Source organism: Pipra filicauda, unplaced genomic scaffold, assembly GCF_003945595.2.
Source record: "Pipra filicauda isolate LSUMZ 115617 unplaced genomic scaffold, ASM394559v2 scaffold28_size6257848_pilon, whole genome shotgun sequence".
NCBI classification, from domain to species: domain Eukaryota; kingdom Metazoa; phylum Chordata; class Aves; order Passeriformes; family Pipridae; genus Pipra; species Pipra filicauda.
This window is the reverse complement of record NW_024104409.1, coordinates 1513120-1540981: the sequence shown is the minus strand read 5'-3', so window position 1 is coordinate 1540981 and position 27862 is coordinate 1513120. Positions and strand designations below refer to the sequence as shown.

The window sequence follows — 27862 nt, the reverse complement described above, 5'->3', positions numbered from 1 at the left end:
TCCCCTCTGTTCGTCCTCCTCGTCAGGCACCGCCTCCTCCTCTCCTTCTCCTCCACCTCCTCCGCCGCCTGACGAGGGGACGGGGGTGGCAGTCGCTGAGAGGCGGCAGCGGGGGGTCGGCGAGGCAGGAGACAGCCTGCGAGGCTCCGCCGGTCCGGGCTGCTTCTCGTCCTCTTTCTCCTGCGCGCAGAGCGCTGAGAACCGGCCATGGTGAAGGTGTCGTTCAACTCCGCGTTGGCGCAGAAGGAGGCTGCGAAGAAGGAGGAGGAGAACAGCCAGGTGCTGATCCTGCCGCCGGACAGCAAGGTGAGGGCGGCGGGGGGACCGAGGCGCCGGGCCCGGCCCGGCTGCTGTTGGTACCGGGCGCTCTGCTCCGCTCCGCGGGGCCGCCCGGGGAGGGGAGCGCGGCGGAGACCATGCTGCTCTTTGTACGCCCCTTGCCCGCGGCGGCGAACCGCGGGCGGGCCAGCGGGGAAAGCTGCGCTGCGGTGCGCCCCGCTCGGCTCACGCTTCTAAAATGGCTGACAAGGAACGAGCTTTGCAGCTCCGCTTCTCCTGACTCTGGGGATCTCTGTGGTAGTTCGGGTTAAATTTTTTTTGTTGTTGTTGTTAGCTCCGACAGCGCATGGACCGCGGCCAGCTCGGGTTTTAGGGCCGGCTGCCCCAAGCCCGGCTGCCCGCCCGCAACCTCAGCCCCCTCGCGGTGCTCGGCTCGGCGATGAGAGCTGGTTTGCGCGGAGAAGGCGCATCGTGCCTGGTCTTACCACCGCGTGCGATCCCCCCCGGCCGCACGGCTCAGCCCGACGGGCTGCGAGCTTGCTCCCGGGCCCCAAATGCTTCGGAGCGAGGGAGCGCTTGGCCAGGGTGAAGTTGGGGGTTTGGCCGTGCTTGTGCCGCAGCGTGTTCGCAGAGCCTAGTGGTTGTGCGATACCGAGAACTTCGCCTCGGAACTTGCGCTGGCTTAAATAAAGGAACAAAGAGCTGCCTCCCCCCGCCCCAAAACAGCACCTAAACTCCAGGCGCTGCTTTCGCCTCCCCTCTGCAAACAGCAACAAAGCACAAAACAGCAGCGGCTTTTAAAGTTTTTGAAGTGCAAAAATGCCTAGAATATAAAGGGGTTTCGTTGCAGTTTTTATGCTCTGGTAATCAAAACTACTCCTTAATTAGGAGTAGTGTACTTTGCTTTAAGCTCTTTGAAAAGTGAATGAAAACATAAAAAATGGCCAGTTGCACATAAACAGCATGTCTTGATGTTTTCATTTGCTTTCACAATTTCTTGTGCATCAGGCCTGTAAATTACCAGATTTGCTCTGCAAAAGCAACGGTGTTTATTAATTTCCTAAATCTTCATGATGAACTTCTACCTAGGAAGACAATTTGTAGTATGAAGTTGTACCCTCGTGCAGGTTTTTCTGTGATTTTTGTGGGGCCAGGTTCTTCACCTGCAGAATCCGTTGTCATTTCAAGGCCAAGGGGAACCACCAAGGAGTTTCTAGTGACATCTTCCTAGTACAGCAAGTGGTTAAATTTCACACCTCTACTGAACATACTGCACTTACAAATAAAATTCTGACCAAAGTATTTAAGTGAGACTTAATAAAACAGTGTGCCACAACAGATTGGACAGTATTGTTACTCAAATTGCCTGCAATTATGGGAAATCTGTTAAGTGGTCCCTGTTCGTAGCAGGAGTGCCATTCTCTAGAAAGTCATGGCTTCCCTGAGCCCAGATTGAGCTGTAGAGTTCCTGACCCCAAGTTTGGTGGTCAGTTTAACACCAAGCACGTAAGGGAGAAACAAGCTACATTTTTCAGAACATGGGGTTTTCATACTATCTGGGAATCCAGACCTGCCCTGGATGATGTTTGTTTCCAGACAGCCTACCAAATTGGGCTTGTTTTTCCTACTGCTAAACAAACAAAATACATCTGGCTAATTGTACACTAGGGAACAAATCCTGCTGACCCTGTCCAGATACTGATGGAAGCATGTCATTTGAATATGATTTCCTTAACTCAGAGCTGTAAATTTTTGCAGCTGAGGATGAGGTACAGGATCTGCCTTAACTTTGCCCGGGTCTCAGTACTGCTTTCCTTGCCTAGAAATGAGACTTGTAAACATTTATTAACCAGGTCAAGAGGTGGTCTGGTCTCACGGTAGCTACTTAAAAGTTCTTGTACTCTTGTCAGGGGATGAACGTGCCTTAACAAAGCTTAAACCAGTCCTAAAATAGAATGCTAGGAGTGGATGCTCAACACAGATGAAAATTCGAAAAGCAGATGAATGCTCTAAGGGACATTGAGTCTTTGACATTCTCCTTGACACATTTCTGTCTTTTCTCTGCAGAACTGCAGACCCACACCTACCAGTTTGCAAAATTCTCTTGACTAAGGTTTTTTTTTAGATTATGTGTTTTGGAGCATAAATAAAAGTGTATCTGAGTACAGTAGTGTCATCTGTAGTTCAGTAAAAAAGGCTGTGCAATCCATGCAGGATTAACAATAGTGAAACAAATTATGTCATGTAGCTCTAGAGGTATATGGTTCTTCAACTCTGGTAGTTTATTCTCAGATCTTGGGGGGAAAAAAAAGGAACTGAGTGCCCTTGTAAAACTTGATACCTTTGAGGTAAGTGCAAGATACACTCTTTGGACTTTGCCTTCTCTAATATAATTGCATTAGAAACAGATCTTGCCTCTGCCGCTCCACAACTTCAGCTGCCTATGCAGTTCTTTGGAGGAAAGGGGAGAAATAAACTACATCTGACAGATGTATTATTCATATCACTTCATTGCTGGAAAAGTGAGGTTTGAAGGCAGTGTGGAAATGTATATTGGAAGAGTGAATTCTAGTGGATTGAAAAAGTCACATCTCCAAAACAGCATATATGGGACGTTTGTTTTTCCCTCTCCTACATTGTTTCTGTAGGAAAATAAATAGATTTGGATTGCAACTGTAAACATGAAAAATATAACAACATTTTATGAAGCTTTCTTTTATGAAGACAGTCCTGTGAGGCATTCTGGACTGAAGGAAAGGGAAAACCGTAAGAGTGGAAGAGGATCAGCAGAATTGTACATTCAGAGTTTTATTATCAAAAACTTACCAAAGATTTGAGCAAGAGATCTTAGTAAACCAGTTGATATTAGTGAAAACAGAAAAATGCTCTGAAATGTCCAGAAAATAAAAATTAATGGAACGAGCTTTTGAGCTAGTTCTTTGAGAGTCTCTTTCTGCTGCTTTTCCCACCACCATGTCTTGAAGACTGCAACTCTGCCATCACAGAATTACTCTCAAATACATAATCTTCCAAGACTTATTAAAGAGTGCTTGCAGCCAAAATATGCTGATGAATGTAGCATAGAAATACTCTGATCTTGCCAAAATTCGCCCAGTAACCTCTGATGCAGATACTAATAGGAAATAAATTAGGGAAGGTAAGAGAAGAAGATGCAAGAAGAGTAGAGGATGTGTCATGGGAAAACAGCTTAAAAAAAGCTTTTGCAGAAGGCAATGGTCTTATGCACTGGAGTATGTTACTTTAAGAGGTGTTTAAAAATCAAGAGTGCTAATCCTGTCTCTGCATAAATCATCAGTATTACATGGTGTGTTGTGAAAGCGTCTCCATACTTACTGTAGGCAGCCATTAAAACTCACTGACATTGGGATGGTAGTTCTATGCCACAGTTCTTGACCAAAATACAGAATACTCTTAGTGAAGGTTCTCAGGCCACATTTAATTTTCCACTTTGCTCATTGTCTTTACAGTAGGGTATTTTATGACCCAGTTTCCCAACAAACAAACAATGTGTGGTATTTTAACATTTCTCCCTACAATAGATCTTTGGAGAGCCAAAGATGGTTCTGAGCATAGTTGAAATCATCAGACATTTTGCAGAGTCCATTCAATAGATTAAGCCCTCCTTGAAGATCTTTGTGCCCTCAATAGCTCTCAGGCTGTTGCTCCCTTCTGTGTTTGGAGTAGGTGGCAACATTTTGAAACTGTATTTTTTCCTTGGGGCGCTCAATGCAGTGCATCTTTACTGCATACAGCTTTGGGCAGGGAAGCTTCGGATTCACCCGTATGTACTGTAGCTGACCTTTGGATAACTCTATCTGCAGAGAGTTCAATGTGAAAGTGTAAATATTAAGAATTTTAAAAGCAGCAGCTTTTTGCATTTATTCCTTATGAGAACATTATTACTCCAACCTTTAAAATTAATCTTTTTTTTCACTTTAGCTTAGTCTTTCCTGAAGCGTACTAAAATAGGCATTTTTAACACAGAGTGAGGGGATCCACCTGGGAAATATGTTGAGCAACTCATAAGCACTATTTTGCTATGCAGAAAACTCCTTAGATTTTATGTAATTAGTATTAGATGTTTCTGAAATAAGGATGTTAACTTTACAGTTTATATGTAAGTACTATATAACATATTTATATGTTACAGATGTTAGTACACACACATAAATAAATAGTCATTTCCTTATTAGTTTGCTGTCAGAAAAGCAGTGGGATGTGTCTGTAGTTAAATGGTTAAGGGTTGGGGGTTTTTTTGGTTTTTTGTTTCTTTTTTTCTTGGAGGAGCTTCCTTATTCCCCTTATAGGCTTCCTGTAGCCAAATTTTCTATAGGCCTTTCACCAGTCGCCATTGGGGAAAGAGCAGTCTTTGTATTTTCGTGTATTTTCTGTGATGCAACTAGGTCATTAAACTAACCAGCTTCTGCTATATGTCAGAGCATTGTGGATTATTTAAAGGAGGACCAGAAGTAAAAAATCCTAACAAACTGAATTCTCTCCCCCTTTTCCTTCCAGACGTTGCTAAGATTTTAATGGAAACCCATCAAACCAGAGATGAAAAAACCTTCCAGTTTCAGGCACAAGGATACCCAGGGTTCTGTTCCTTCATTTGACTTTTTACATACCTGCAAACATAAATTAGGGTAAATTGAGTTTATTGAACAAAATTTGTGTTGTTAATGAGGAACTCTTCATAAGAAAAGAAGCCTTGTGGTTGATGTCATTGCCTGCATCTCCTTTTACATGGTGCTACTGGTTAAGTAGTACAGCTTCCTGATAATAAAGGTAACTGTGATCTTGAGATATTTGGCTCTTAGAACTATTCCTTAGAGGTTGTCAGCCATTGAGAGATACTAAAAAACAAGATCTTTAAAGGTTTGTGGTGCTCCTCTGACGATCTCTTGCTATTTTTAAGTGAGTTTCGGAATTTGGGATTAGAAGCTAAGAAGTTCAAAAAGTGATCTGGAAGAGCTTGTGCCATCCCCCATTCCCCCAGCAGTGGAAATGAACCTGTAGGACAGAGGAGTTCTGTCAGTGCTCTGTATCTCACTTCCTTTTCTGTTTCTCATAACTTCCTGACCTGAATAACAAATACAAAGCCTTGGTTGAGAAATACAACCATTTCCCAGAAGAATGATATTTAATACTAGACCTTTGTGATAACTGCTGCGTCAGTTATTTGTATCATTTGCGTTTTTGGCTGACTGAGCAGGAGCTGATGGCTGTACCTTACAGCTCCTGTGAATTCAGTGCAGGGATGACTATAGAGACAACACAAATACTTTATGCAGTTCTAAATAGTTTCTCTTTCCAGATTAACAAAGTTTGACTTGGCTGAGGCCCATTGCCCTAAAAATGCATTTGGAGAACTTTTTTTCCCCTTAACATTGTCATGTGGAAAAGTCTGTAATTAGATGAAGCTTTATATAGTGTGATATTTAGAAAAACTACCGTGCACTGTAATGTTATAGTAAATGCCATAATTACTCCTCTTATGTTCACTCCTGTCTTTCTGTATTGCAATACTCTTGTCTTTCTGATAAGCTCCAAGAAACTAGTTTGGATATTAACATTGTGTAGTAGTGTGAAGAATACCCCTTAAGTGGCTGTTGGAACCAAAGTTCTATTCGGTGGTAAAGCTCAAATTAAATTAGTTAATTTCTGAAGATGTGGGTCAAAATGAAGTGCTGAGCTTTTCTGTGAAAAACATTTGAAAGAAAATTTTCTTGGAATCAACAGTATTTTCAAGGGAAATGATTTAGACTCCTTCCATTATAATGAATATTTAATCCAAAATATGAACATCTATTTCAAGAAAAGTTTAATTTCAAAATATAATCTGTATATGTTGTTTTCCTGTTAAGTGTTTTAGTGAAACATTTGTAGTTGCCAGTGTAATCTAACAGTTTTGTTAGATTAGTACTCAAATTATATTTTTTGTTATTTGCATGGGGTTTTTCCCTTTTTTTTCTTATCAGCATTTTAATAAATGTTGATGCTAAAGGTCTTTTGGGGACAGTATGACAATGGTAAGCATACTTACCTCCAGTAATGTTTTAGTTAATTCTTCTGCAGTTGCAGTTTTGGAATATTTGTTGGCATTATACATATTTTCTATCCAGTAGCCACTAGCTACAGGCACCAAATAGCTTACATACAAAGAAAATAGTCTTCTCTATGACTCTCAGGAAATATCTTCAAAAGCAAATACTGCATTTTTAAGTCCTAGTAATTTTAAATGTTCTCTATTCTGTGCTTCCAAAAACATTATGACATATTTAAAACATAACTACAGCTGGGATAAGTAATTATATGTTTTGTTAGCTGTTGCACAGATTCCTTTTTTTCCCCCTGTTTTTTCTCCCCACCCCCCCTTATGCTGACAAAGGTTAGTATTATCTGCTTTTACTCTCCTGATCTGTATGTATAATACAACATTCATTTTCTTACTATTTATGTACTGCTTTTTATCCTCAGTGGAAATTACTTTGAATCTACAGATGAAAAGCATGCTAATTTATAAAACTTGGATATCTGTCCTAATTTTACAGATGTGGTAAACCAAAGGAATGAGATAATTAACGAGATTAAGCTCTGCAGTGAAGTCAGAAATGGTTTTGTGGCAGACATGACGTGGCCTAAGTAGGGTTTGGACAACAATGGACGTACAGAGAAACGTAGGTCCTTTCTGAGTGATCCAAGTGTCATCTACAAGCAAAATTCACCATCAAAAAATGGCAAAGTAATATTTGCCCAACAGTTATTTTAGAGATTGTGGAAAAAATAAATTGATATCTGGTTTGTCCTTTCCATATAATAGTGTCAGTATGTGTATACAAATATTTTTGTAAGATTTATATATTATTAAGTATGTGAGATATATATATATATATATGCACACACATAAAAATAAAACCTACAGGCATTTTAAGAGTAGAGTTCCTTGAATGCAAATCCTGGGTTAATTTGTGGTTATCTTCTTTTGAGGGTTCAGCAAACAGCTGCTTTTGATGGCAGCTTTCTGCTCCTTTGAGGGTAGAATGAAACAGTGGAATGACTATGGAAAAAGAATATGCTGGGGAGATCATAACTGAGAGGAGTCTGTGATCTCTGGGGTGGATCTCATATAGTTGCTGAATCACCAAGGCCTATTTATCTATTTATTTATTTATTTATTTTAAAGATAAAGTCTACATAGAAATAGAAAACCCTTGCACTTATGCATTTGAAAATGCAGTACCCTGTGCAGGGTGGGAGGCCAAACACAACCTTTTGAGATTGCTGCAGAAGGTGATGAGTTATCTTGCCTAGAGTTTGAGTTTTGTGAAGTTCTCTTGGTGAGGTGTTTGAACAATGGCCAGGATCTGTGATTCTGCAGAGTGTGATGCAGCTCGGCACTGGAGTGTATGCTCCACCTCAGGCTTTGAATAGTCTAACTGCAGTGAAGCCCTTTAGTTGGTTACAACAGTTTTTCCTAGAAAGAGGGCATAATTAAATATAAGCCTTTCAAGATCGGCTCTTCTGTGCTGATACTCGTAAGTGCTACAATTAAATGCTATTCTGTATTTGCATGTAGAATGGTTTCCACTCAGAGAACTCTGCTTGCCGTACAGGTACTATGCATCTTAATTCACTAATATATGTATTAGCAGGGTATATTTATTTGAAGATGGGGCTCCCATTCAGAAGAACACCAATAGGCTACAGTAATGGGCTGAACAAAATCTCTGAGTTTCAGAAATAAGAAATGCAAATGCAGAGTCCTCTACCTGGAGCAGACTCGTTCTCTCCATCAGGACAGGCAGGGGACCACCTGGCTGGGAAGCTCGAGAAAGACCCAGGGCTTTTGGTGGACCATCAGCTGGGCACAAGTCATTGGCATCTTTGAAGGCTGAGAGCTTTCTGATCCAAAAAAGACAGTCACAAACTGGTGCGAGTCCAGAAGGGGCCACCACGATGGTCAGAGGGTCGAGCGTATGCCCTGTGAGGAGTGGCCAAGGGAATGGGGCTTGTTCAACCTGGAGATGAAACTGCTGCAGGGGGGATGGCACAGCAGCCTCCCAACACCTGGAGAGGTGACTGAAAAAACAGTGGTCATATAATTGAAAAAGGAGAGCCTCTAACTGGTATAAGCAAAATACTTTTCAGTCTGAGGAGAACCGAATGCTTCTGAGGAGGTTACCCACAGAAACTTTGAAGTGTCAGCCTAGGAGGTTTTCAGATCTTGGCTGGACAAGAGCTCTGAGCAACCTGCATGGGCTTCAGAGTCCACCCTCCTTTAGAGGAAGAGGCTGGGCTACGAACCTCACAAGTGGTTTCTGTGATGCTGGATTCTGCTTTTAAGAGAAACTGAGACACAGCATTTGTAACTTGCTTGAGATGACATACCATCTGTGGCTGAACTGGGAATAGAGTTATTAAATTCTGAGGCTCAGTGGCGCATATGTGCATGCTAATGAGATCTCTTGGGTGAAAGAGCCAATGCCGCTTGGGAAAATAGCCTTGAGAGAAATCTAGGTTAAATCCACATGGTGTTCTATCACACTGATGTCTGAGATTCAGGCAGTTGTAGGAAAAAAGCAGAGAAATTTCAGATAAAAGAAGTGAGCAGGATAAGGAAGAGACAGGAACTAGAACAATCAAGGTCAAAGAGATAATTTAGTATTGATCCATTTTAAGTGCAATAGGAGCCTTCTAAGTTCCTGTTTTCAAACATTGATTAATTCAGGATAAAGATGAGAACAATACTGCATTAAAGTTATAGATTGATTTAGTGTAGTTTTTATAAGAACAGGAGAATGTAAGTCAGTTGTAAGTCAAAGAATGCAAGTGGGGAAAGGGTTTGTTTTTGCGATGTTTAAAAATGAAGTGTTTTTCAGACTTGGACAGTTAAATGAAATGCCGTGTTTGACATGCTGTAACCGTAAAGAGTGTAGTGATTTTGTTTTCTGAAAGCAAAATGCATTCTGAAAAATGTCCCATATGACCTCTTTGGTTTGAGGGTTTTTGTTTAAAACAAATAAACATCCCTCAGGCACCTCTTGCCAGATATGTGTGCAAGCTTTCACCTGCATGCTTTGGTCTATGACTTGCAAACTTGCACCAGAACTCTTCTCTTTTTTTAAAATACTTGAGAAAAATAGGTATGGAATGCAGAACAAATTTCCAGCATCCTAGTTAATGAAAATGTATAGATAAATTCAGCAACATTATTATATCATATAAATAAACGTGACTTCCACCACCTCTTCATTAGCCAAGCTTATGAAAACTCTTTATATTCAGTATGGGGCAGTGGCAATTGTGGATTTCTCTGACTGTCAGTGGCACAAGAACTTTTGTGTTCAGCATCCAGACACTTAAAGACAAGACATTTTCCAAATGTAGGTTTTGTTGAAGTTTCATATGGGGGGGTGGGGAAATGGCAGAAGAATGATAAAACCCCAAAGCAAAGAAAATTAAGCATATGGGGAGCTTTATTGCTTGTCTAGCACAGACACAGCAGTCCTGGAGGGTATTTTTTCTTTAATGAAGCCAGTGGTTAAGGTTGTTTATTAATCCTTACCCTGTATGGTGTGAGTGTTACTTAAAAACTATAGATATGTGTCACAGAATGGCTGGCATTGGAAGTGGCCTCTGGAGGTCACCTGTCCCCCCCCACCTAGCAGGGCCACTTGGAGCTGGTTGCTTGGGACCATCTTTGGTCCCATCAGCTTCTGAATATCTCCAAGGATGAAAACTCCACAAACTCCCTGGGTGATTGTGGTAACATTTGAGCATTTGTGTAACACTCTATGTTGTGTGTGAGCATTTGGTAACACTCACAGTAAAAAAAGTGTTTCCTCATGTTCAGAAGGAGTGTAAGGGGGTATTAAAATCCTGTTGTACTAATCTCTGTACAGAAAAAAAAGAGGGCAGTCCTGGCCCCTGAGCATTTATAGTAAAGAGACACAGGAGTGCTGGCTGGTGCAGCAGGTCAAAGTACAGAGCACTTCTGTGGCCACAGCCCAGCTCCTCTTCACCAGAGCATAGCACACTGATGTGGTGAATGGTTTATCTTGTGGCAGTGATGAAAGGAGGAAAGGGAAACAAGGTGTGCCCAGTTACTCAGCACATGGCAGAGACTGGAGAACTCTGCTTTGGGGTGGGGAAAGATACAAGAGGCATAGACACAGGACAAGGAGGAAGTTATAGGAAGACTTGAAACCACTAGGTTTGGTGGCAAGAGAAGGAAGTTGGTGGATCTTGGAACTGGACAGAGAAGAGGAACAATCTAGGGGAACACAGTTTGGAAAAAACAGTAAAATACAGTGTGTGTGTTTGGTTGTACGGTCGTTGTAGACAGCCTGGTTCAAGGATGTAGCCAAAAGTTGTGCATGTGCATGAAGAAAGTCCTTGCCTGGTCTACAGGGACAGAACTTTCAGGCCATTTAAGTGTGTCTGGGCATGTCACACACACTCTGCCTTCCTTCCCCTCCCCCTGCCACTTTCTAGTTTGTGTAAGACCAAAGCTAACAATGACTACTCTTAGCGCTACTCCAAAGTTTAACCAAAGCAGCAGTATAAATAGTTCCAGGTTTCTTCCTTCTTTACCCATCCTCTTTAATTGTTGGCTGCCATCAAGTTTTGCAGTCTCTTTTGTCAGAAATGAAGGCAGTGTTTAGGTAAATCAGGATAACTCAGTTGCAGGATTACTCTTCAGGACACATTTCTTTGGTTGTCCCTCTATCACATGGCTGTGGGTGAACTGCTGATTCATGTCCTTTACATTCACTTTACAGTTGTAATTTTCCTTTACTTCCTGCAGAGAAATTGAACTCTTCATTTTCCACCATGTTTCTCTCTAGTTTTATTTCCTCCTCCCCTTCTCTTGCATGCATTCTGATTTTTGTTCTCCCTTCACCTCTGTCTTTCCCAATAAATGCAGCTGCAGCTCCATTCCAACTCATCAGCGCTGATTCCCCTTCTAAGATGATTTTGAGCTGGCTGCTGCTTATACTAATGTTTTTATTCTGTTATAGTTATGATGTTTGAACCATGAAATGAGTCATTTGACAGATACCTCATTTTTCATAAAACTCCCCCATCATTTGATGAAAAGTAGCATTCAAGTAATATGAAAATGACCTTGGACTTTGAACTTGGTAAAGCTCTTGGAATGTACTTTCTTCTCACTTCTGGATATTCTAGTGCTATAATACAGATTTTGTATTTACAATATTATTTCAAAGACCATATACAGATACTAGAAATACAGGAAGAGGTTAATAGTATGAACTGCCTAATAGGTAATTCTAATTAATATCCTTGGTTTTTCAGGCTACGTGACTACAGCAAACAGCAGTAGAACTAAGGTCTGGTTTTCATGCTGTTCTTCAGACAGAGAGCCTTTGGCCAGATGGACAAGTCCCTGTCCATTGTGACAGAAGAGGAACTGGCAGTGCTGCCACAGAAGGGTTGCAGTGTTCAGATCTCAACTGCACATAAACAAGCATAGCTTGTTTGCCAGATAAGCGAGAAATCTCTGAACCATCTATTGTGTGTAGAGTATTTTTTTCCAAATGGCAAGTTAAAAGATCATTATACTTAGAATTTAAATTTGATTTTATTAGTAAGCATAAAATTACTGCTTGAGAGGCAGATCACTACTATGGCCTTCCAGATTTGCCGCATCTGCCAAGTGAGGAGTCTTGCAAAAGCCCACCTTAATTTCCCATCTGCAACAAGTAATAAATAGAATACCAGGCTTAGTGCAGTCTTCAGGCAGGAATGCCATCGTAGGAATGCAGAGCTCTTCCATAATTAAGTTCATTTTAAATGGACTGTCTTTTCTACAGATGTCAGATTTACAAGTCAGGAGGCGAGCCTGACCAACAGCACTCAGTTTATACAGCCATTGGGCAATATTTTCTTTCAAGACTTTCATTAAAAAACACTTTTAGGGAGTCATCATTAACTTCCCTTTTCCTGTTCCACTAATTAAAGCTGCAGTTGGTAAATATTTGGTTTTAGGAAGCTCAGTCCGTTCCACTGTATTCTGTCAATCCATGTGAGCTAAGTGGCACACAAAGGACCTCAAAAGAAAACTGAACAGCTTCTAGGCAGTTTTACCCACATTAACTGTAAGCTTTTATATGTGTGTTTATATATATATATACATACATATATATATACATATATATATATATTAAAAAAAAGATGTTATTCTCACATGCATAATTATGAACATTTTGTGTATTATGCTGTAGCCAGCATAATCACTATGTAATAGTGATACTCTGCATCTGGTTTCTCTGTGGATCAAAGACTGTGTGTTGGTTCTCAAAGACATTTCCCCCTCACAAAATTATTTTTATTGCTATCTTATCTATTTTTAAATTTGGGACATTATCTTTTGCATAGCTGTTCAGCAATCATACAGTATTCTGGTCTTTCCGCAACATATTATCCATCATATCTGGTTTAGGTGAATTCTTACCTAGCTGATTCATAATTGGTTTTTTTATCTTATCATTGATGTGTCCTTAATTTCTGCAAAGGAACAAGGTCTGATAATCTCACTCATTTTAATATGAACTAGAGATATGCCTTGTAAGTTTTTAGACTGCTTTACTTTTGTAATGTTAAAACAATTATATTCCACTATGTAGAAAAAGCCACAAGGGGAAAATCTAAGTAATTACCAAGTCTAATTATACATATTTGTGGCTCAGTATTGGTGCTTCTTAGAATAAATTTGTCGTACTACCCCAAACATGAATTTGGTCATTCTGAAATTCAGAATTTATTTAACGAAGAAAAAAGTAGCATTAAAATTGAACTGCAAAGAGCAAGAGCATATATGGCCAGTAGCCATTAATAACTGCTAATGTTTGCATGTTTAAGGGGGGGTATTAATTTTTTTTCTTTTAACTTACTGCAGAACACTTAATGCTAATTATCTTAAAGATGTTCTTGTGAAGAACTCTCTATAGTTGAGTAGTGCTTTGGTAAATAGTTTATGGTATCATCTGTCCATCTGCAAAGTGTTTAATGGTTTCAGCAACAAGACAGAGCAGCTTGACATTACCTACTGTGGTCATTGATGAAGGGATCTGTACTGAAAACTACAGTAACTTCCTTCTGAGAAGACTCTAGATATGAATCTTGCTAGTCTCAAATAATACAGAATTTAATACTTCTGATTTTCTATCTGCAGGAAAATTGTTCCTGCAGAGCTTGAAGCTACTGAGTTTGGGAAGTTCTGAACCATTTAATTTTAACACTGTAGTATTTAGTGATCAAGTGGCAGAGAGATGCTTCTGTTTCATGTCTTGTCCATGGGAAATAGGCTAATCAAATGTTTTCCAATTAGAACAATCAGCTCATCAAGGGAAACAAGCCAGTTTTGGGCTTGCATCCAGTTTCTCCTAAGGCATTTTGCATCAGAAAAGATGAGTTCTGTGGCATCATCTTGAGACTGAGGATTCAGGAGGGAGCTGAAAGTACACAGGGCAGGAATGAAGCAGAAGAGGGGAAAGAAAAGGACCATAACAGTAATGATTAATTATTGCTGCTTATAAAAGTAGCGAGGCATATTTTTAGAGGTCAGTCTTCACCTCAAGTACATGAGGCTTTCTTTTGTCAGATTCCTCTGTCAGTGAAAAGCTGGCCTAGAGAAAAGTTAGCCAGTGAGGCTGCAATGTCACGTTGTGCTCTATGACAGTTGTAACCATGTGGGGAGAAGTGCTAATTCAGCACTGTCCCTCTTACTGGGAATCTGCTTTCACTTAATGTGTTTTCTTTCAGAACATGAGTTACCTGGAAGGAGGGTGAGCATCCATTGCACTTTGTTCTCTTGCAGTGCAGAGTGTCAGATTTATATAGCAAGGGACAGATTATTCTTTTGGGTCAATACAGCCCAAACTAAGCTGTCATGGCAAGAATACAAAAGCTTAGAGAGCTTAGCCATGGTGCAGCTACTAATATGAGTATAATTTAGCTTCAGTAGGTTATTTATAATATTTTAATTTAAGCTGGTCTTAAACTGCTTGATAATATACTTAGTTTTCAGATTAGGAAATCAATCCTATGTTCTCTTTCAGTAGCATAAAATGTTTTCAGTGTTGTCAGTTTTAGTTTTTCTCCGTAATGAGGTGCTGTGCTCTTATGTATTCTCCTAAGCAAGAGCCTAAACTGGGCTTGAACTCTTGTTCTAAATTCCATGAACTGTTTTCAGTAGGCTGGAGACAAATCAGTGCAATAGGCAACTACAAATACAAAATAGATTGACGTGCCACCGCTAGGGATTCTTTCAGAAATAATAATGATAACATTTAGCTGCTGGTAAAGGATAAGAGAGTTGTATTAAACCTGTTATTTACACCTGTCATCTTATATATCAAAGCAAAATTATTTACATTGGAATACTGATAAACTTGTCCTTCAGGTTTCTTCTGGCGTGGTGAAATGTAAATGTTACCTTGTTTTTCTGATTATTTTTGGCCTCTGTAAAATTAATCTATCATTAATCCCAATTTCCAGGTAGGTGCTCACACTGTGTATGCCTTCTGCACCATTTCCCAAATGCATGTTTGTTATTGTTTCTGAACTTACAAAATAATGTAAAAATGGAAAAGGCAGTTATTCCGCTAGTGGATAATTCTGCTTGGAGATAAAAAAGGTGTGTGGGATAAAAGCAGTACTGAGAAAGAATAAAGATAATCTTTATACTCAGTTTTAGGGAATATTTTGACATTGTATCCCACAGTCAGTTTGCTATCCCTTTTTCTGACATTAACTTACAGTGGTTTAAATGACAGCTATTTTAAAAAGTTTCAATGGAGTGTCCTTTAAACTTTGAAGTATCTAGGGAAATAGTTACCTAATGATACAGGGCAACATAAAAATCCTTGATTTACCTGGTTTAGATTTATAATTGAGATGATTTATAGAAGAATCCACAGTGACTCTCAACCTGACCTGAGAGTTAATTAGATTAGCATGGGTATTATGTCCTGTTCTCAGTCTTTGCAAACAACCAGGTTAAAAATCAGGTAGCTAGAAATCTTGTAAAACCTATAAAGAGTTGTTACTTGTCTTTACATTCTCCCTTTTCAGTCAACAGCAAATGTTTTCTTACCAATCTCACTTTGTCTTGTAATGTATCCCAGAAATGTTGGTTGGAAGTGGCCTCTGGAAGTCATCTGCTCCAGCCTCCCTTTAGAAACAGGATGGTTGCCAAAGCAAGATTAGCCATGGCTTTCTCTGGTTGAGTCTTGAAAACCTCCAAAGATGGAGGTTTCACAGTCTGATTTACTGCTGTAGTTAGCAAGGTAACGTAAAACAAAATCTGTGAAATATCTTCAGTTTGACTCTAAATATTTCTTAATCAGATTTGGGCAGCCATTGCTTGGCAAAGAAGCTGCATTGCCACTTTGGTATAAAAGATAATTGCAGTGTACTGTAAAGGTGGGTTTCACATCACTTAGTTTTAGCTGCATATGAATTAGGTATCTAATTTGTTAACCAAGGAATTTCCCTCTATAATCAGTGAAAAGAAGTAAGTACCTCCCACTTCTTCCTCTCTAGGATAGCTGGGATGAGTCATTCTTAGGAAGTGCCACCTTCTCCCACCATTTACAGGAGGGGTCCTCTCTCCATTTGGTGTCCTCAGATAAGGGGAATTACTTCCTAACTGAACCAAGACAGCATGAGGACTACATTCACAACTTTGTTCAAGTGGGAAATCATCCAAATTAGCAAATACTGCAAAAACCCCAAAACCATGAGACAGAACGCTGGCTAACAACCATAGCTAAGCCTTCTCAAGCTCATACTCTTCCTCAGTTTTCTGGTTTGATGTTTTTTATTCATTCGGTCATAATGATTTTGCCCTGATCATCATTCTATGCTACTGTTTTTTGGTTGCAAAGATGTAATGAATTTCTTTGTATTTATTTGAATTCAGATATTTTCCCAGGATTATCATGGCTTGGAACAGGGTGAATCAAAGTTGGATTTTATTTTTTTTTCTTTTTAATTTGGGTGTGAGTTATGCAGACACTTGGAGGAGAAAAGAACATTGTAATGTGGCTGATAGAGGAAAGATTTTGCAAGCAGCAGTTTATTGCTTAGGATGCCTATGGGGACTGCATGGTTATGCAAACTAGTGCCCCAAAGGGGAAACGTCCTGTCATTCCTTTAGTATTACACAAACAGAAGATAGAGGCATGGCAAATGCTGTCTTAGAGCAGAAAGCTTCTTTAACAACAGCTTACAAAGCATGTTTTTTTCATTCCCATTTTTACCATTCTGCCAGCCGAGCTGTGGTAAAGCCTCTTTCGACCTGACAGAACAACATAGGAAAGGATGTATTCTGCTGCTCTTATTACTTTTGATATTTTGTTGGTTCTTCAGGTTAATTTAAATTGCATATACTGAGGTAAAAAAGAATCTGACCTTTCTGAATTGACTTCCTCACTCTGCTGTTGTTGCGTGGAGGTTGCCTGAGAATGGATATTTTTCTGTCTACGGTCTGTGAAATAGCTGGCTCACTGTGTGTTATTAGGTATCTGGGGAGATTTTGTTTTATTTTTCTCTTTAGTCTGCTGATTTAGTCACAATAGCATTAAAAGTGACTGATAGTACAAGTTTTACTAAACCTCAACTCAGATAGACCTGTTTTAAACTTTGCCAAATACAATAAATTTCCAAACAATTTTGATAAAGTACATACAGCCTTTTCTGGTGGATGCAGTGTTTGTACTTGCTGGGCCTGAAGCATCTGCTCTCATACCTGTCTTGGGAACAGTGTGTTGAAGGTCCCTCTCTGATACCTTGCAGGACCCTGAGGATGCTGTGCCTGTTGGGCAGAGGAGGGCCTGGTGCTGGTGCATGTGCTTTGGATTGGCCTTTATGCTGGCTGGTGTGATCCTGGGTGGTGCCTATCTGTACAAATATTTTGCATTCCAGGTAAGTCACATACTTGTAATGAGAGGGTTGTGTTTTCCTCTGTGGAAAGTAGAGTAACAGACTGTTTTTCTGCATTACATTTAGAAGAGGAGCAGCAGACTAACCAAAGGAACAAAACCTTTTTCTCTTTCCAAAACTTCAACTTTTCTAAAGGCCAGGGATAAGGCCTGCTCTGAAGTTACCAATCAGCAGAGGAGGGTGGAAGTGAAGCTGACAAATGAAAGGGAGCAGCATTTTTGAAAACCTTACTTTGCAGAGAAAAGATTGTATCTAAATAGGACTTGGGTTTGTGAACCCCAGTGGTGTCCCATATTTTCATCTGCTCTCATTCCTCTGTTGCAGTGCCAAATGTTGGAGGTGGTTTAACCCCTTGAAAGCCTTTGTTTGATTCCAGGTTTCCTTACACATGTGGTACTGCTAATGCACAGGAAAGGGACTGCTTATCAAAGCAGTACAGTGACTCTCCTCTTCCCTAGCCTCCACAGGGAAAAGAAATATGGGCCCTGCAGGGGACTTGGGAAAATCGCAGTCAGCGTGGTTAAACATGCTCTGTCAAGTTGAATCCGCGCTGACAAGATTAGATCTCTAACAAAATGTATTTTCCGTCTTCTAACAAATGGCACTGCTGCAAGAGGAGCCCTGTGAAGGCAGTGGTGCCAGGGAAATGGAGCATTTACCTAAAACATGGGAGATCTGAGTTAAACATTGTCTCCCTTGCAGGCAGTTGCCAGTGGGCAGTGCTGGATGTACTGGGCTGTTGCCCAAGTGGCGTGAGCACACCCTCCCCGCTTCAGAAACTGCTGGGATTGCAAGATCATAGAGTCAAAAAGGGAGAGCGTAAGCAAAACATGAATCCCTCTAGCCCACTGGTAGTGCACATAAGATAGAAATTCTTGTTCTTGTCCCTAATACCAGGATGGTTGTTTTTTCCCCGTTTTAGTAGCTGCTGTCTGGAAGGCAAAGCGATTAAACTTGAGAAATTCTAGCTGAATTTGCAGTTTGTAGTCTCTTTGGCTATCACATTAACCAAATTTACAGAGGAGCGGTGGTGTTGCAAATGATGCCTAAACAGCATAGTGTATCTTGGTGGATTAAGAAGGTGAGTAGCTGAAAGTGTGCTGCATTTCTAATGCACTTGGCTGCTCCACCTTTCACATGCCAGTAAGATGAAATTGAAAGTACTGTTTAATTGAAACCTGTGGTACTTGTCTGTGAGTCAGATCTGAGTTGAAGGAAGCACTCAGGAATTGAGCTAACATTGCACTGAAGACATGTTTTTAATGCAAAACTTTAAATTGATGGCATGTGCATATGCATAAGTTGCATATTTCTAAAACTATCTGGCCTATAATTTTGGTATATGACTTCCTCTGACTCAGGACTTTATGTTACACTTCTCTTAGACAACTTGCCACGTGTACTGTGACAGAAAGACACAAATTGGTTGTGTTAATTTCTTTTTATTACCGTTTTGTCTTTTAAAATTGTTAAAAAATTATTTTGGAAACTTTCTTCCAAAACTTTTGAAGTCTTGTAAAACTAAGCAACTTCACAGTATAATTGAGATTGGCAGAAAAGTCTTGAAGTAATCTGGTTCAACCCTCTGCTGCAAGCAGGACTAAATTTAGAGTTAGACTTGCTTTTTAAAGGTGATTTGGATGACCAGTTTTAAATTGTACAGTTAGATCATAATTTAATAATATGGATATAGATGTAGGAACTTCATTGTCTTTCTAAAAACACATGTAAGACTAGATTTTAAGAACCTGCTTATGGGATCCTGTTTTCCTTGAATTCAAGGGAAGAACTCTGTTTAGATTGAGTACAATCAAAGTTTTAGCCATGGTCCCGTTGTAGATAGCAACTGGCTCCTACTTTGGTGTACGAATCAAATTAAAAGGAAAAAATTTCATTTACTCCAACAAGTTTTTTTTCTCCACAGTGCTTTGAATATATTAATTTTAATCTTCTAGGTTACTGATGCTTTTGTTGCTGGGTTGTTAACTATTTTTAGCAGGGTGATGTGTATTTCTGCGGAATAAAGTACATTGAAGATGGCTTAAGTTTACCTGAGGCTGGGGCAGAGGCTCAGCGTGCTCACTACCACACGATTGAGCAAAATATTCAGATCCTGGAGGAAGAAGATGTTGAGTTTATCAGTGTGCCAGTCCCTGAATTTGCTGATAGTGATCCTGCTGATATAGTCCATGACTTCCACCGGGTAAGAAATATTTTTGAAGAAGTTTAAAGCATTTAAAACTTGAAAAATGTTGCCCCTCAGTCATCCTGATAAATGTACTCCCTAATTATTGTGGTTGGGGAAAATGAAGGGTGGAGGAGGCAGCAGAAATATTTTGATCAGCAGCAGGCTGCAAGCAATTATTAACTGGGCATACAAAGTACAGCATTATTCAATCATCATGAGGTAGTTTCTAAACCATCATTTGTTTTTAAGAATGGGAAAAGTCTTAGACCTATTTCCTTTCTTTAGTATGAGGAAGTAAAGAGAATATACTTCTTGCTTGGTGAAGTCCACTGGGCCAGAATTTGACCAACTGCTGTGGTTCCGAGGGAAGTTTGGAAAGGGCTGTCATAGCTTTGAGGTCAGCTTGCAGGGGCTGATTGCATCTCATGTCATGAGGTGTGTTCAAGCACCCCCAGAGGTGCTCTCTTAGCATGGCTCAAAACCCCAAAGCAGCAGCAGAAAGGGAAGGAAATGACAAGTTGACCGACCGTGGAAGAGGGCTCATTTTCCAGATGCCACAGGAAGCCTAGCCAAAGTTTAATTTCTTTGTGCACCACAGGCTACTATGATTCCTAGAGGCACTGAACTAGAGTATCAAAGCACTTTTAGCTGTTTCTTCCATTTTTGAAGAAATAACTTTGATTGATAGGAATGATGGTAATAAATTTTTGTTAAGGCAGTTGACAGGCCTACAGCTCTTAGTATTAACAGCAGCTGTGAAACAATTAGAAGCCCTCCTTTTCTGTATCCACATGATTGGAGCTGATACATGGCAATGAAATATACACCTGGTTTTCAGGAAGCTAAATTTCTGTGAACATTTGAAGACGTTGCTGAACAGCTTTTTTAGCAAGGCTGAAAAAGAAGAATAGGGAAGTGTCCTATTTTTTTTTTTTAATGCAAACTTCCGAGTTTAAAGTTTTTCAGGCAAAACAAGCGCTATCTATCAAATATTCATAACCAGATTTAGAGGAAAACATTGCTTGCTCGAGCTATGTAATTAAAAGTATTTGAATATATTTAGGGAGCATCTGTTAAGAGTTAGCACAAAGACTATAAAGAGGGAAAACTGGATAATAAAAAAAAAAGCAGCATCCAAGAAGTGAATAAGAACAATATAATACTAGAAATTTACTTTTTGATTCCGTAAGATAAAGGCCTTGCTGTTATGGTCATTTGCCATAGGTACAACACTTGCTTCCATGTAATGAGATTAGTTGCACGTATGATTGCTGTTTTGTACTATTTTGACTGTTGGGCTCTTGGTGCTCAGTATTTTATATACATCCCCAGCCTCAGAGCTTTCAGCAGCTAGATATAATGTCTTCTTTAGCAAGAACAGGTGCAGTGAAACACAGCTCAGTGAACAGAGCTACAGGATTCATCAGGATAATTCCCTCAGCTTTTTATCAAATAATGGCAAAAATTGCAGTTCAGGTACTATATAAAGTTAATAATTCATTAACCCATCAAGTCAGTTGTATTTTTGAAAATAAAAGGACTTTTGATACATTATCTGTAATGGTATTTTTTTCTTTCTGTGTTTTGTTCACAATGGCACCTTTAGACTATAACAAAATATAAAAGCAGGGAGATTGGAGCAAGGCTTTTGCCCTGTTGTTTCAAAATACAGGCACTAGCAATAAATAAATACTGTACTTATTTCTGTAACAGTTCAGCTACACTTTTGTAGTTTCATTGCTGTAGTGCATTTGAGCTACTCGTCGCCTGCTGCCTTACCCAAATTCCTGTTGTAGATACAAACTCTCATCAAGGCTGTCTTATAATTATGCATTTACCTACTCTCAGATTGGAGTTGTTGGACAGACTTTATAGTGAACAAAACAATAATTTGAAGAACTGCATGAGACAACAGTATTTCAACAAGGTCTGTATGTCAATATTTTGATGTTCTTGTTATTTTGATTAAAATAAATATTTCTCAACAGAGACTCACTGCCTATCTTGACCTTAGCCTGGATAAGTGCTATGTGATTCCTCTGAACACTTCAGTTGTTATGCCACCAAAAAATTTCCTGGAGCTGCTCATCAATATCAAGGTATAGTTATAAGTTAGTAATATAAGTAATTTGTTCTTAAGACAGGAAAAAAGTAGATGTTTTCCTTTTTATTTTTTCCTTCTGCAGAACTCTGACATTTGCACAAGGCGCATATGTTAGAAAGTTAACTGATCACTAGAGATCTTTGCAAAGAGAAAAAGAGTCTATAACCTACTTAGTTAACGATCTACAATCATGAAAGAATTATTAATTCAGAGGAAGGCAAACAAATGTGATTTTATTTTTTGATGCTGTAAATTTGGCTGACAAAATTGTGTAAATGTGGTATACCTGGATTATTTGATAGTAATCTGTGTATTTTTTAATTTACAATCTATTGTGACTAAAATTTCTACAGAGCATGTATGTGCTGGACTAAGACTGGTTAGATGAGAGGAATGAAGCAGATGACTGGGAAATTCTTTTAAGATGGGCCTTGTTTAAAGAACTGGTCCCTAGGATTGGTCCCTACTTTGATCCAGTGGCTTGAGGGTGATGTACGTGAGGCATATTGGATCTCCTGTGTATGCACAGGGAAATTGGATGTGGCACTTAGGTGTGATGGAAATTCATGAGACTTCCAGCAGCCTTAAGATGGATCTTCCTGTTTGCAGGGAGGTTTTGTAGGAGCGATCAGGATGTGGGTTGTATGATTAGCAAAGACAGTCTAAACAAGAGGCCGTATTCCTGGTTCCGTGAGCACTAGACCTTCAGAACGAGATTTGTTGTCCTTAAAAACAAAGACCATGCGAAAGACTGAGATGCCACAATTGCTGAACAACCAAACATGAGTTTTCAGTATAACGTTGTGGGAGTTCCTAAACACTTCCCGGCAGGGTTTGATAATCGAACACTACTGCTGGACTTACAGTGCTGCTGCTGCCTCACTTGTCACCATCAAAGGGACACACTGTTCTGTTAGTCATGGTAACAGGGTGAAACATAATGGCCTGTGAAATTAGGGAGGCCAAAGCAGATAATCTAATAGGGTTTCTTACTAACTTAATATGAATTTTTCTTTGTTTTTTTAACTTTTACGTATGTATGCTTTTAATGCAAATTTAAATAGTATTTACCTTGGTTTTGAGCCTTCTGGTTTCTTCACAGAACAGCAAAACAGTTCAGATGGGGAAGAGAGCTGATTAACTTGTGTCTTAAGATTTGGGGAGAGTGTTTTAAATTTTATTTTACTGGGCTTTTTAAATTTAGAACTGTTACATCATCTTTGGGTTTGCATCTTTCAAAAAAGGCTTTGGAATTAGGACTCCAGGAACCATTTTAGCCGTTTCTGAGTAGTTTGTATATATAAATAAATTCCATGTGAAAAATTACTTCACAAGTAAGTCCTCTGCTGCTTTTTTGCTGCCTATTTTGAGATTGGCTATTTAACCACACTTTCATTTCCTGTATGTAAGAATAATGTGGTGTCTGTAAAACTCAGTGACCCCGTATTTTTTTTTAGTTTTTCTTAGTTTCCTACTTTGTCTTTAGTACCAAATCAAATATGCTTGGTTTACAAGGCATCATGCATTTAACTGAAAATCTGTGCAAAAGCAAACTGTTTTGATCAGTGTCCCCAACAATGAGTGCCCTAATTTTATGAGACATCTGTTTAATTCTCATTGTATTAACAAAAAGCTGTGGGCATTAGATGTCGCAGAAAATCAGGCTAAGTGTTTTGTAACTGAAATTTGGGAAGCTACGCTGCCGATGCACAAAGTGAGCAAAAACTGTCCTGCAGTGACACTGGTTGCACCAGGAAAAAATGTATGAAATTGATGTGCTACTTTCATTAAAATGAGCTGTGACTACATGCAGAGGGCATTTTATGAAAATGGAGGTTCTCTGGGCTGGTTTGTTTTTTAAGAAAAACTGTAATTTTAGCTTTCCGAGCCACATTTCTATATATTGATACAGTTTACTTGAATGTGCAGACATGAAAGGCCTGCTTTCTTTGGGAAACGAGGCTGAAACCCAGGTATATTTGCTCATCCACCTTGTTCCCGTTGTTGAGCCAACTGGCTAATTTTAACTGTACACGACGCACAGGATGTCTCAAAGATGACGATATTTGCGGCTGTGCTGGATCCCAGTGCTGGATAATTGCTTCTGCGGTAGCTGGGCAGAGGAAATTCCTGCACTGAGCTTCCTCTCCTCCTGGTTTGGGACATGGCTGGGGGAATCCTGTGATTCGGAGGGCATGAGCCCAGGAGTGTCCCTCCAGGCTGTCCCCCAAGTCTTCAGCACTGCTGCGCACTCTGCCAGTGCCCTGTGCTGCTGCTTTGCTCTGGAGCTCCCTTAGGGCTCTCCTGAAAGTCGAGAGACCAGGAGTTAAGATACAGGAATTTACAGTGATTTAATTATTAAAAAATAATGATTGGGATAATTTGGGGGAATGACATTTTCTAAGCTCTTATTTAAAGAAAAAAAATTGCTGTTGTTTTCCTCAATGTGTGCTGAAGAAAATATTTGTAATTTAAAGTGAATTTTATGCAGTCCTTTATTTACTGAGGAGAATAGCCTTTAATGATGTTCTCAACATGTCACTGGGGCTGACAAGATATTCTTGTTTTGCAATGGAAATTTCAAGTTGTTTATTGTCAATAAAACATAGAACCATCTTTTGCCACAGAAGCTGAATATGTTTTCACAATAAGCAGTCACTCTATTTTTAGAAAGCAAGGAACACCTTCTCTAGTGCTATAAATTAGAACCACTCTAACAGGATTTCTTAAATGAAATAATATTTTTAAAATTTGATGATTAGTTACCAGTGGTAGTATTAAGAAATTGGCTGGTAGCTAAGTCTGTGCATCTTCAGCTGTGTACAGTGAGCTGTGCACAGAGCAGGATTCCTCCATCATTTCATCTGATGCAAAATAACACAGAAGGCATTAGAAAAAGGTTGAGAAGCCTTTGCGTGTCGTCATGGCTCTTCCCTTTTTTAGTGTATTGCCATGAAACACCTGATGTATCACCATGGCTTTCTAATACCTTTCCAAATAAACTATTCTGGGAGTCACCATAATAACTTACGTGGCTAGATGGTCTCATCTAGGGTTTGGCTTGAGAATTGTGACCCATGCTATGAATAAGTTCAAGGCTTCCCAACCCCATAGACTGCAGCTGGAGTACACCATAGCTGGGCTGCTTCGTCAGCAAGAGTCTCTGCGTGTAGATCATGCTTCTGCCAGCTCCTACCTAGGAGTCATTCCCACTGAGGTCTGTTGGGCCATTACATATTAACTGAAAACTTTGGATGATAAGTGCAGGACTGATCTGTGAAACTTTGGAGGATACCTGGACTGAGAAAACCTGCCGACAATAGGCACACCTGGAAGAAGGCCTGGTGAAGGCTGATGTCACTGTGACAGGAGGGCGGTGGATGTATGCATCGATGGAAGTTTTGTGACTTTTTTGAATATAATCATTATGTATTTCTGTAGTGTAGTGAAGCTTGCACATTTAGAATAAAATTGCATGGGTAATAGATCTTTTGAAAGAATTCAAAGAAGATATGTCACAGCCATGTTAAAGAAAAACATTACAAAGTGTTTCTTGTGTACTTAAACCATGAAGAGATGGATTTTGACAGAGCTGTTATATTTTTGTTCAACAGGCTGGAACATACTTGCCTCAGTCCTATTTGATTCATGAACAGATGATCGTTACTGATCGCATTGAAAACGTGGATCAGCTGGGATTCTTTATTTACCGCCTCTGCCGTGGCAAGGAAACCTATAAACTACAGCGCAAAGAAGCCATGAAAGGTAAGTGTTCCTCCTGCAGTCTTGTGTGTTGGCAAAATGTTCAGTGATGTTTGAGTTCAGTAAGTAGGCTTGATTTTGTTGAAAGGAGTGACTCTAATTAAAGCAAGGGTTGCTTATTGCAGTAATTGCTATGTGGGACTAAGTAGAGCTGATATTTTCTTGTGTAGGTATGGAAATAAGTCACTTCATTGCACAAAAGTGCTCAAGGCACCAGTGAGCCGGGGGTGCCAAAGTGTGTGTGTGCGCACAGGCTTGTTTTCTGGAGTTCAGCCTTTCATTCATACTCTTCTTTAATCTTGTTTCTTGACCCACCCCCACCCAAAATCAAAGAAAGACCCTCTAGTATGTGAGAAGCTATAGCCTTGTAGTCCAAGTACAGAATTGCAGGTTTTTCCTGTCATTAAAAATTGTTCCATGGTTTCCTGTTTGCACCAGTGAAATGTGAATAAGAGTTATCTTCACAAGAAAATGGTAGTGGTTGGTACTTCTTCATGGAAAATGTTTGAAAAACATTATTTGGAAGAGTCTTAACAAGCTATTAAATATTGCCTTAAAATTTGCATTTAAATGTTACTCAGATTTGCTTTTTGGTTGTTTTTTCTGCTATTTGATTGTTTGGGGTTTTTTTGGTTGCTGTTGTTGTTAGTGAGTGTGTGGTGGGCAGGTGTACACCAAAGCAGTTTGATTGCTTTAGTCATATTGTTGGACCTGACTGCTTGGGAAAACAAGGAGAAGAAATATATTTTATGAAAACAATTTAGAAAAACATTTGAAAATGAAAAAGTCTTCATAGCAAAAGCTCAGTATGTTTATTCTGAAGTAATAAATGATGAGCATAGGTTGACAGTGAGCATTGTTTTGCCTAAAATTTAGTTAAATTCTTTGTACAATTCCAAGATAATGTTTAAATACTACAAGTCCACTCTCTTTTGCCTATAGCTGTTTATTCCTTTGCTGTTCCCTCTCTCACATTCCCACAAGCATTTTTACAGATGCAGAGAGAGAGAGATTGGGAACTGATCTGAGTTAAAAACTAACCAGGGTAGGATTTGGGCAGGTTGGGTACTGCAGTTTGGTTCACCACACCTTCAGGATTGTTGCTTGCTTATTGATTCTCTACGTCTGAATGTGTGCCGGTGTGTGTTTCTCTGAGGGGTGGGTTAAAAGGGGATAGTTCGGTTTCTGGTGACATCTTATCACAGCAAATGTTAAACCATTATATCTCTGATGTACCTCACCCCTCTTCTGTTTCCCCTCTGTTGTTGTTTACTAATACCACAGGAATTCAGAAGCGTGAAGCCGCCAATTGCCGAAAGATTCGACACTTTGAGAACAGGTTTGCTATGGAAACGCTCATCTGTGAACAGTAATGAGGAATATTACTGTTACAGGAGACTTAAAAATTACAGTATGACCCCACCCTTTGTATTGTGTGCAGTGATTATTTTTTAAAATCTTCTTTTATGTAAGTAGTGGACAGAGCTTTCTTGCTGAACACCTTCCATACTTTTCATCTCATGATACATGTAAAATCAATATGTTTTAGTTTTTTCCTTATTTTCAGGTGTGGTGTTCTTATATTTGAATAGCAATTGTATAAAGACTTAGTTGCTAGTACATTTCACGTGATGAATCTTGAATACTAGGAAGAGGAGGAAGTCTTTGAAATATCCACCAGTTTTTAAATAAGTAAAATTGAAAAGAATTATTAATGTACAAATGGACTGCAAGAGCTACTTCTAACTGTAATATTACCTGCTATATAGTTTGTTACAGCATATAGACAAACCTGTATTTGACTCTCCCTAACCAAGTGCAATTTGTTTTTGTTTTAAAATATTGTCATATTTACCTTTTTAGATTGATTTCTGACTTGATGTTTTGAAATGGCAAGTGTTTGCTGTAACAATCTTTTAGAAAATTAAGAGGTAACTTATGTTACTAACTTGTATATAATCCATGTATGTGCAATGGAAAATAAACCTTATAAACCTGTTTGTCTAAAAGCCTTGTGTTTTTTTCTGCTATTACTGGGGTGTTTTTTTAGAGGAGGGGACTACAATTAAAATTAATGCTTTTTAGTTGAAGTGCTGTTTGTAAAGATAGAATAGGTGACGGCTAAGAAATTAAATACGAAAAGAGAAGCATGTTTTTCTGTTCCTTTTTCATTTAAAGGTAATATTGTGCTGCTTGCCTAAATTCTGGGTTGGTATTTTCACAATACATATGATCAGAATGGAGACCCAAAGCTGACTTAGCATTTTGTTCATGTCTGAAATCCCTGTCATATTTGTCAAATGACAGGCATCATCCAGAGTGTGCCGTGAGTCAGGCTGACCCGGCTGAGAGCCAGGAACGTTCACTACATGAAGGACTTTGCCATTCCCTTTGTTCACCTTCATGGCATTTCTGCCAGCCTGTGCCCCTGAGCTTTGCCGGTTATTCTGGAGCTCACTCAAATACCAATGGCGCCATTCTGCATTGTGCCATTTACTACACTTAAAAACTACCGTTCTTAAAGCAGGACTGGTTTT

The 27862-nt window shown here is 39.5% G+C and overlaps 1 protein-coding gene across 1 annotated transcript; it reads left to right on the top strand.

Moving 5' to 3' along the window:
• The first annotated feature begins 34 nt into the window (after positions 1 to 34).
• Positions 35 to 27334, top strand: ITM2B (integral membrane protein 2B). The gene is made up of 6 exons (XM_027721350.2): positions 35 to 306; positions 17125 to 17253; positions 19268 to 19474; positions 21448 to 21558; positions 25178 to 25328; positions 26610 to 27334. The coding sequence occupies exons 1-6, from the start codon at positions 208 to 210 to the stop codon at positions 26696 to 26698; spliced, it is 786 nt and encodes a 261-aa protein (XP_027577151.1). The 5' UTR covers positions 35 to 207; the 3' UTR covers positions 26699 to 27334.
• Positions 27335 to 27862: the final 528 nt, after the last annotated feature.